Below are 10,762 nucleotides of genomic sequence, written 5' to 3' on the forward strand. Positions count from 1 at the left end.
ACTTCCAGAAGAATTTAGAACCTTTCCCAGTGTACTGCAGGTATTGCTGACAGACTATTGGGAATGGTGGTTTTGTGTTCTCCTCTGCAACATTCTTCTGCAGGATGGTTGAGGACAGGCTGGGTCACCTGAAATTATCTTGCTAGTGCCTTGAAAGGTCAAGGGAGAGATAGAAAATATGGAGCCAACGTTAGGCCAGAAATAATGATCACACTAAGGCTTAACATGACAGCTGGGGTGGAGGTGAGAGGAAAAGCAGGTTTTCTGGGGATAGCTTGAAGTGGTGGCAGTGAGCATCCTGAAAAGAACAGCTACTGGGCAGAAAGGTTCATAGTGTCACCCATTTCAGAGCCCCGATGTGAAACTTGAGAGACCAAGCCCCTTAGCCTGGTTCAAATCCTGCCTCACTCTGTAAACTTGGACAGTTTCCTAATGTCTCTGAGCCTCCTTTTCTTGTGAAATAATTTCCAAGTTTCCTTCTTCATCCTAATCATCTACAATGGTAGGATCTTGAGTTCGACCAGGGCTTCTGAAAATAACAATCTCATTAAAGAATCAAATGAGTCTCCAAAGACTCATTGGAGGCCCTGCTTCCAGTCTTACAAATGAGAAGCTCTGGATTTGAGGCACCTCAATCTGCATTTTCCCCAAGTCCTCCGGTAACAACTATACATAATAAATAAAAGACCAGCTACAGCAGAGTGCACTCATGAAAGTGACAATTTCTAGGAGTAGTCTGAATGTCAGACTCCTTGCTCTACAGACTAGAACAGGTTGAATTCGTCTAAGAAAAAAAATTTAGAAGATTAATAGCTGCCTCCTTTGCGAGACCCATTAGCCCCAATGATACTAAGCATCAATCCCATGTGGGAACAGGAGATTTTGTTAGAACCAAACTTTGTTAGCCACAGTCTCAGGTTGTTCCTGCCCTGAAACTGCTGGGGAGGTGTCTCCGGCACATGTTTACTTACACCACATTAGAAGTATAAATTTTCCTTCTGATAAGGTTACCACCAGACCAGAGAGATACAAAGTCATCCTGATTTCAGCAGGAGGTGGAGTTATTTGTTTTGTTTTGGGCTGAAGCTGGCAAAACTACCTAGGAATCCATCTCTCAGCCTATAGCTAAGGACACATAAGAGAGAAAAGAAAGAACATTTACCTGCTCTTCATCAATAGAGTGTGTCATCCTTCTTGTCTGAACAGAAAAAAAAAATGGACCTGAGATGAGAAAAAAAAAATGCATAAAATAAAACAAGATCTCTAAGGTACCTGAGTCATGATTCTAACCAGGTGCAAAAGAGAAGTAAAGCAATAGGAATAACTTTCCAGAAACAGTTGTTTTCTGCTTTGCTTTGAGACCTTCCAAAAACAATGACTTAAATTCATAAATTCTCAAACTTCTTAATTTGCTTTGCTCCAATTAACAGCACAGTAACGTCAACATTTTGCAAGTTCAGTCCCAAGGAAATTAAGTGTGCATCAATTGTGAAGATGGAAGAAGGCTCGGACTTGGTATAAAAATATAGTCAGTTTTAGCAACAACCCCATAGTTCAATTCAAAAAAGAGAGAAAGAGAGAGTAAAAATGAGCATTTGTTGCATTCCCCATCAAAAAGGAAAAAATGATGGGAAGACTGGATTGAGATAAAAGTAGAATGTGTGGTGCGTGGTAGCCAGCTGGAGCTCACATTCCAGACTTAAAGGTTTAAGCTAAGAGATAGACTGACCTACACGTAGTTCTGCTGGTCAAAGAGGAAAGAGATTAGGCTGACACCACCCAAGAAAACACAGCCAGGTTCTGCATAGAAGACAGTTGGCCTTCCCATAGTTCCAGATGTCCTAGCTCCACAACTCTTCAGTACATTTATCTGAGCATCTACTGTGTGCCTAAAGCTGTGATGATTTCTATTTTGGAGACGTTCCCACTCAAGCCAGGGAGAAAAGACATATGCATTTGAAATTATTGAGATGAAACCAAGAATAGTTGCAAAACAGAAGGGGAGATACCCATGTGGTCTCGAGGTATCAGCGAATCTGATGGTGGAGGCAGAAGTTGAGATGAGTCCCAGTGGATGTGAAAATGAGGAATAAAGGTATTTGGGAGTGAGAGATCAGGAAACAAGAAGTAGCATAAATGAGAATACCATGTTGGAAGGAAGATGAGCAGAGTTAAGTGCTGGGAACTGGTAGAAGCTGGGGCTGACCCAGGCAGCCCCTGGTAACTTTATCCTGCTCCCCTTGCCATACATTCCTACATGGGACCAGTGGTTTCAGAGAGAAGGGTTATGTTGCCCAGGCTCCCCCTCCATGGTGGACCAAGTCCCACTTAAATGAGCAGAATCTTTAGGTTTCCCCAAAACCCTGATCCCAGAAATGAAGATAGTGGTAAAGCTTGGAATGACAGGAAACAGTTGGTCTTTTGAAAGCAATGAATCCCTCCGAGTATTGCAGCCAAAGGACCTGCAATCTACCCTTATATGCAAAATCAGGATTAGAAGAGGCTTTCATTTAGTGCCCGGATGCCCCTACTGCACATTTTCTTTCTCCCCTTTCAGTGAATCCTTAGATCGTAGTCTTTTTTGCTCATTTCTTCTTCCATAGGGGAAATTTTTTGAGCTAAGAAGTACTTTATTTTTTCAAGGTTGAGACTGAATGAAGAATGCAATGATTAACTCAGTGAATAGCTAATGGTAGAATTTCAGGTGATAGTAGAGGAGGTATTAAGCTTATATAAGGTAGTCCATTGTCTGACGGTGTCTAAAAGATACCTGAGAGGTCCCCTCTTTACGATCCTCTCTGTCATTTAGATCTGCCATCAACGGTGGAAAAGAATGATCTCTCCAAAGACATTTGAAGGAGTAGAAATGGCATTGTACTATCCACTGGGTCCCCTAAACTGTGTGCTTCTCCATGGCTTCCAGCCAAAGGCCAAGAAAGCAAGATGAACAGGAGTTCTTTCTAGGTTAATTGCTATTCCTGTATTTTGGAAGACCTATTCATTTTTATTTACCAGAGCTTTACTATTGTGCTATCTCATTTGTTTGTAAGCATTTGCTGGTGGGTGAGGGTGGTGGGGAGGAGAGAGAGACAAAATTATAATGAGCAAAAGGGAGAGAGCTCCCTAAGCAGTGATTTTCAAACATGATGAGTATAAGAAGCAGTGGGAGCTGGTTGGAAGAGCAAATTCCTGGCTCCATCGCTCAAAGATTCTGATTCAGTGCGTCTGAGGTTAAGCACTTGAATCAGCTAATTCAGGTACAGGTGGTCTCTGTTAACACAGAGAATCATTTCGTGAGACAATAACAGGATGTGAAGGTCAAGAATAAGAAACCGTGTGTGAAACCCAAGCAGGCTGAGGCTACAACTGGTTAACCAAGAATCACAGAGGGCTCTGTGGGCCAGGTCCAGGCCCACCAGCTGATAGCAACACAGAACCACAGATATGTTTTCCCTACATTTGTAGAATAGTCCATTTGAAACGTACAAGGAAAAGCTCGTTTTGCCATGGAAGCAGATCAAAATGGCTGCAGGGAGCATGCTGTGCAACGCTAGAGTTGCCATGGTAACTGAGAAAGCTGTGGGTAAAAAAGAAGAGGTAAAGAACCTTTGCTAAAGACAGTGCTATGTGATTTATCAAGGACTGCTATATCTGTTGTGAAGAAATCAAAAAGACAAAAGCTGAATTCCTTCCAAGAATAGCTTACAGGTAATGGGTTGGTAGACAGCTGATTCACATAGAATTACTTGCCTTTTTGGATTTTTTCAGTTTGTTCCCAGTATTTCTAATTTTGGAGACCCCCACCTACTGCTTGAACAGATCAATCAAAAATAAACTCATACACAATACTCAAAAACAAGGAAGATAAAGATAACTCTGGAAAATGACCACCACAGATTTTATTTAATTAAAAATATTATACATGTTGTTGCATTTTCACGGAAAATATTGATTTAAAAAAACACCAACAGTGTTAGTTTTCAGAAACTTTCATGCACCCCATTCTGCCACCTCCTTTTTTCTATTCGTGGCATTAACCATGTGTAAAGAAGTGGGGCTCTGTGTAAATGGAGCTTCCTAGAAGTTTGCACACATAGGACTCCTGGAATAAGCCATTTTCTCAACAATGGTGTTCTATTGAGTTAAGTCAGGTATCGCCAACTTTGACTTTCTCGCAAACCATTAAAAGAAGCTGGCATAAAAGCCCAAAGCGCATATCAGCATCAATTGAGCCCAGCATGTCTGCAAGAATCTGCTATGACCTCATCCAGTTTCCAAGCCAGTTAGCAGGTAACCTTGTAATTTACCTGGTGTATTAGTGTCCTGAGCCCCTTCACCAAACTTCCTCTGAACCCATGGTGGGAAGACACTGCTATATAGTGTTTATATTCAAACTATCGGTAAGTACATAAAAGCACATGTGGCCCTCATGCACAATATTATCAAATAAAAAATACATATTGGTACAATACAACTCTTGGAATCACTGGCTAAACTATAGCCATGTGAGTGTTTTTAAAGCATTCATTTAATTACATACTCGTTAAGAAAAATAACAGGGCATAAAAATTTAACGTAAAAACATCATTTCAGCTAGAAAGTTCTAACAGGTAAATACAAGGTGTGTACAATGCTGCCCGCTTCCTTACTCGCTTCTTTTGCTTTCCCTGGACTGTACCATTCCCTAATTTATTTCCTTGTTTCCACATCATAATGCTGTATCCTTATATTGCTCCCAAGTGATGCTTTTGCTAAAATTAGATCTGATGTGACAGAAATATCTTGGCTGTTTTGCTGCTCCTTTGCTTTAAATTGTAGTACACTTAATTTGTGTTCTGCATCCAGCTTTACATTAAAGAGAGATGAATTTCCCCCAGAGTACACAAACAAATGAAAATAACTGGATAGCAAAAAGGTAGAATTGCCTCAGCTCTTTCAAATTAGAAAATTGTCTTTCTTCTTCATAATGGTCTCTCAATTGATGGGAATAAAATAAGGCTGAAATTGCTTTTCACATTCTGGCTCTGTCGGGGGCATTTTCACATAGACTCCTGTAGTAAGAGGGCTTCTTTTCTTTAGCTGCCAAACACAGAAAGAAACAGTAATTATTGTTGAGGAAGACAGAAGTCACTTCTAACCATAATAGGACTCAACAAATATTGGGTCCCTACCCTACTGAAAAATGGATGTTCACAACATACAGAATTATAAACCCCAGGAGATTTTTTTGATTCAACTATTAAAATTCCTTTTAGATAAATAGCTCTGTGCTATAGATGTAAAATAGCAGTCATTTTCTCTAACTGGAAGATAGCAAAAAGAAGCTTTGAGAACGCTTCAGAAAGAACACCCAAAATACCAGTGATAAATGACTGGATGCAGTCTATAAAAATGACAAGTTTGCTAAGATAATAAACTTTATTTATACTGTTTGAGAGCTGTATTTCTCATCTCCACTCCTCATAGACTTTTTATTATTTCTCTGTCCACATTAGTTCCTAGTTTTTATCACTTTAGTAAATTGAGAGCCAACATACTAGTCTGTGTGGCTGTTTGTAGCAATTGAGTTAGGAAGAAGCTACGGCAACTGAACAGGTTAAGAGAAGATCTTGGAATAGTGTGTGTGTGTGTGTGTGTGTGTGTGAGAGAGAGAGAGAGAGAGAGAGAGAGAGAGAGAGAGAGAGAGAGAAGCAGGGAGAGAGGGAGGTGGGAGAGAAAGAAGGGAAAGGGAGGGATTGGGAGAGGGAGAATAGGAGAGAGGAAGAGAGGAAGAGATGAAGGGAGGGATGGAGGGAGAAAAGAGAGAGAGAGTTTGTAACAAAGCCAGGCTTAGGCAGAGATGGCTGAAAGGAACGATCAGAAAGAAATCCTGATAGGCGGTCTGATTCCATACCTCTGTCTCTTCCACCAAAAACTGCAGTATATAAAAACTGGGGTTCTCATTTTCTGTGCTGGAGGGGAAGGCAGGACTTCCCAGTCAAGCTAACTGGGTAACAGGGAGCCCTGGACAGGTATTTATGTAGAGAGCTACGGCTTGGACAAAGAAGGCACAAATTGGGTAGCACTGAGAGATGGCTTCCAGGTGAAGTATATGGACATTAAGGAAGAGAATAAAATACATCCAGATGGCCTTCTCCAGGAGCATTTTGCTCAACCTAATCTTATGTTTCAGGGTTATTAACTTAAGTACAATTATCACAAAGATAAAGAGCAAAACAGCTGCCCCATGTTATTTGAATGGTTACTCAAACTGAAACCCTGTTCAGAAGCACACAAACATTCACTGTCAAACACACTCATCTAAAATATTAGTCATCCTGAAACCCCAATGACACTCCTAAAGGCCAATGCCATGGTCTCTAGTGTGTTCTTTACCATTGTCCTTCGCCTTCTTCATTTATTGCTTCGTCTCAATAACACTAGGCTCAACAGCGTCATCTGGTCAGTTGTTATCACTAAAGTATGCCCACCAAAAATGGTGCATTGTCAGCATTGCACTCACCATTTTGCTCAAAGAAACAATTGTGATGAGGAAGCTGTAAAAAAATAACCCCGAGCTGACTGCTGCAAGGATCCAGAGGAGGAAATCAGAATCTGGGCATGGTTCTGGATCTGCAACAAAAAATAAAGCAGAGCCTTCCTGAGACACTCTTTAAGCTTTAGGGCCCTACTACCCTCATTGGTGAAAAAAAGGAAGAAATGCGAGCTTCCAGGCCTCGATAATATTGCTTGCCTACAATTAAGTCTAGCTATTTGAAACTACTTCCCCAAGAGTATCATATCAAAGACATAAAGGGCAAACTTGGTGATGGTTATCACTCCAGAGTGAGTACCTCAACTTAACAGTAAAAAAAAAAAAAAAGACCTTCCCAACCTATTTTATCATATAGTCAGAATGCTATTTGGATTACCGCTCATACTAAGGAAGGCTACCATGTGGCTATCTACAATGCCAGAGAACCCTTAAAGAGAATTTTCACAATCCTAAAAATGAACCACCTGACATTAAGGAACAAAACTATTTTCATGCAAAGAAGATAGCAATGCAAAAGGTGTCAGCTTAGTGATATGACTTTTCTCACCGATGACATAAATCTGGGTTCCATTGCCCATGCCCACGTAGTAGGGAGGTGGGTACATGAGCTCCACCTTGCAGATGTAGAGCCCCGTGTCCATGGCCCTCAGCCCTTGGATGGTGAGGTTCACTTTGTTTCCACTGGAAGAGCCAATGCAGGTGGAATCATCTTGGAAGGTCGACTCACTCTCTACCATGTACGTTGCAGCGCAGACTTCAGTCATTTGGTGGCCAGCCTGCCTCAGCACCGTCACTCGGACCTCTGAGGCTTTGCCTGAAGACCCATACTCACACACAAAGCTGGCGACACCCCGGCTGCTAGCCAGCACCACAGAAGGCTGGGTCACATGCACCCCTAACATGGAAAAACCAAAGGGAACTCAGTAAACTCATGCTCACCCACCATTGGGCCCAGATAAAAACCTCAAGCCGGAGAAGATTTATCCTTGATGGGCACCCTCCAATTTTACTTTTAAGTTATTTTTTTCCTCTTAAACAAGCTCATCACCTTCCTATCGCTCCCTTCTCCACCTTCCCCAACTTTCCTTCCCTCTCTCAGCTGTCTTCCAGCTACTCTCCATAAAGTTGTTTCCTTAGTGGAAAATAGCTCCTTGAAGGTGGTTGGTTGTGGCAGGAAGAACATTAGTGTAACAAACAGAAGAACTGGCTCTACCTTAAAATATATGATTTTGTCACGCCTTCCCCGTGGACTTCATTTCCCCTCACATGTAGGAAATGGGAATTAGATCAGATGATACCAGAATACCTTCCAACTCTGGTATCCCATGGTTGTAATTAAACTAGATGAATTATAGTTCAGGAACTACGAGCAGCAAGGGAAATTTTGAAGACCAAGGTGTAGAATATTATGGCTTTATATTGCAAAGCATACCTCAGAAACCTCTGCCTATATTTACCTGGCCCTGTACCTCTATTACCCACAAGTAGCTATGCCCTGGCTCACAATGTTGACCACCTCCTTGCCCTGCATTATTATCAAAAAGCTGCGAGATGAAGGAAGCCACAGGGCAGAGGACACCAGCGTGTTTCCTCTCCAGGCTGAGGCAACCCTGCTGCGAATGTCTGTGGGCTTCCCCTGCCACCGCCACCACGTCTCCTGCCATCCTCTCTCCTCACTTGAACATTTTCGGGAGGTGTTCTTTTACCCTCTGTCTTTTATAGGATAAGAAAGGCCAGCTCTCTATACAAAAAGGCTCACATCATCTAAAATATGGGAGCTTTATGTCAAATAACTGTTCTATAACCTCTCTCCAATCGATTATACAAGTGGTTCAAAACTATATTGAACCATGCCATTCATCCTGTTCAAAGACGTTGATGCTTTACATAACAGTATTCCAAAAACAAATAAGACAAATAACATTCAAGGTCTCCATGATCCAATCCCAGCCTATCACTCCACTCTAAGATTCTAGGACACTTCTTCCTGTATGCAAATTACTCTTATTGAAGGCACTAGTCCTTTTCCTAAAGCACCTGTGCTGGACAATATCTGTCCCCAGAAGAGAGAACAATACGGCAGCAGCCTTTGCCATGGTCGATCCACTTCCCCAACCTTCATCTCTGTCTGCCAAAGATGCCCTCTGAGCATTCTCCGATCATTAAGTCTACTTAATCAAGTTCTGCTCTGTATTATGTTTTTTTTGTGTTTGTGTGCACTAACCACACCTTCTCCATCGTCTGCCTTTGGCTTATAAACAATCGGGAGCAGCCATTATATCCTGCCCAAGTTGATACTCAATAATCGTTATAGTATTGACTCTGAGCCTAAAGAAAGCCAAGTTTCCTGCTTTACCCCAGACAAGCTCCCAATTATCACCACCAAATTTGGTCACATTTAATTTCCCAGTGTCCACAATGGGAGGATCCCAGTTACAGGTTGAGATAAATTTCCTAAAAAGGAAATTTGAATACTTCTAAGAGTATTTAATCTTTAGATGTTCAAAACTTGTGAAATAAGATAATGTATATGAATATGTCTTAGCCCATAAAAATTAAGTTATCAAACGTCTTTTAAACACCTACGTCACACAAATTTCATAGTTTCTTAACTGAGAAGGTCTAGAGAGAGAGAAGATTGAAATTCGTTGGAAACATTCATCCTTTAACACCATGTAACAAACCTGTTATCAACTTCTAAAGAGCTTTATCTGAAAACTGGGGAATCTGCCTCTGAAGTCCACAGATAGATCAGACAGTAATTAAGTATCTTATGCAAACAGACTAATGGCTTGTTTTCATCCCTCCTTTTGGTTGTTGTTGTTTTTATTGTTGTTGTTGTTTTACAATTTCAAACTGCTTTCATTTTTTAAGTAATTAGCTAACTAGTTTATAGAATTGATTAAGAGGGGCTTAAAACCTTGAATTGAGTAAACAAGGCTTAAATTTTAAACAAGCTGGCTAATTAGTTTATAGGCATGAATCAGAGGACCGTAAAACCTTGAATTGGATAGGAAAGAAGCTTCCCATGATTAAAAAGAAAAATTTTGATCTCACCCTGATTCCAAGCTCAGATGTATTCAAGATTGTGGATAGCTTTTCTCTCTTAAATCACTTAACAGTGTTTTCTTTCAATCATACAGAAGTGTCTGAAATTGCTCGTGTGCCTCAAACCAACTCAGATGTATTCATTAAGCCCCTACTCAATGCCTGGTCCTCTGCTATGAGCTGTTATCTCTGTTTATTTGCTGCCGCCAGCTGTCCCCTGCCTTCCTTGGAATACAGAGTTATCCAAGCCAAGAGACTGGAGTTTTTACCTTTAGTTTCTGGCTTTGCTAGAAATCACTGTCCTTGACTGCTGAAAGAAATGAAACCCTGGTGAGAGAAACACCTCCTCCACCTTCATGCTCCAAAAACCTCACCTTTGGAGAAGACAGGGATGAAGAGAAGAGAAAACAGGGCAGTGCAGGGCCAGGTCCTAGAAGCCAGGTCCAGCCGAGCCTCATGTCTCCGGAATCCAAAGCAAGCCATGGCTTTATGGGAGCGGTGTTCAGGTCTTCAGGAAGTAGAGCGAAACCTTTCAGGATCCTGAACTTTGAAATGTGTTTGAACCCACACAGAATCAAGGACTTTATATATAGCTGGCTTTGATCCCAGGTATCCTCTGACATCTACTACATGTACAAGGCACCTGAATAGAAAGCCTTTTTTGTTTTGGTTTTACGAGAAAGGAAGCGTGGGTTTAGCTGTTACGTCGAAAAGATAACCTCAAACACTCAAAGTAAAACTGAAAAAAACAAGCCAATCCTTGCATGGAAAATGTACTCAATTTGAAACTGAAGCTTTTTCTTCACTTTGAGGATAACTAAGTGGAGACTTGGAAAATTTCCTGGAGTGCAGGAGTCCCTTTAAATCCCAATTTTATCCAATTGTCTAGGCATCTTTTAGCGCCCAATAAATTTCATTGACACCCCCAAAACCGCTAAGCTACTGGCTCTCTGAGCCCTTGAGCTAACGACAGAATTAGTCTGTGGACATCATTAATAAAAGCTCTACATTCTACCCATGAGGTGTCATCACTGGCATGCTTTACAAATAAGAATTTTATTTCTCATAGCTACATTTTAGCATTTGGTTGAGTGAAAATACCAAAATTATAAGAAATAAACTTATTTGCCTCTGGTTTTGCAGATTAGGAAAGAATCTAGGTGCCCTCCTGAATTCAAC

General features: G+C 41.1%; 1 protein-coding gene across 2 annotated transcripts; it reads right to left on the reverse strand.

Annotated features, from left to right (window-relative positions):
• Positions 1-725: 725 nt before the first annotated feature.
• CTLA4 (cytotoxic T-lymphocyte associated protein 4) lies at positions 726-10,339 on the reverse strand. Of its 2 annotated transcripts, XM_016133220.2 has the most exons (4): positions 9,958-10,294; positions 7,083-7,430; positions 6,503-6,612; positions 4,919-5,079 (listed from the first exon to the last, which is right to left on the reverse strand). In XM_016133220.2, the coding sequence occupies exons 1-4, from the start codon at positions 10,064-10,066 to the stop codon at positions 4,975-4,977; spliced, it is 672 nt and encodes a 223-aa protein (XP_015988706.1). In that variant the 5' UTR covers positions 10,067-10,294; the 3' UTR covers positions 4,919-4,974. The 2 variants fall into 2 exon arrangements, with proteins under 2 accessions (XP_015988707.1, XP_015988706.1); XM_016133221.2 differs by lacking the exon at positions 6,503-6,612 and having other exon boundaries at positions 726-5,079; positions 9,958-10,339.
• Positions 10,340-10,762: the final 423 nt, after the last annotated feature.

The sequence above is a fragment of the Rousettus aegyptiacus genome, unplaced genomic scaffold (assembly GCF_014176215.1).
Source record: "Rousettus aegyptiacus isolate mRouAeg1 unplaced genomic scaffold, mRouAeg1.p scaffold_m13_p_2, whole genome shotgun sequence".
NCBI lineage: Eukaryota > Metazoa > Chordata > Mammalia > Chiroptera > Pteropodidae > Rousettus > Rousettus aegyptiacus.

Coding starts and splice junctions, on each gene's coding strand:
- CTLA4 (XM_016133220.2), bottom strand. CDS start 10,066: ATGGCTTGCTTTGGATTCCGGAGACATGAGGCTCGGCTGGACCTGGCT. Junction 6,613..7,082: donor AACCCAGATTTATGTCATCG/GTGAGAAAAGTC, acceptor TTTTTGTTGCAG/ATCCAGAACCATGCCCAGAT. Junction 5,080..6,502: donor TTGTTTCTTTGAGCAAAATG/GTGAGTGCAATG, acceptor TGTGTTTGGCAG/CTAAAGAAAAGAAGCCCTCT.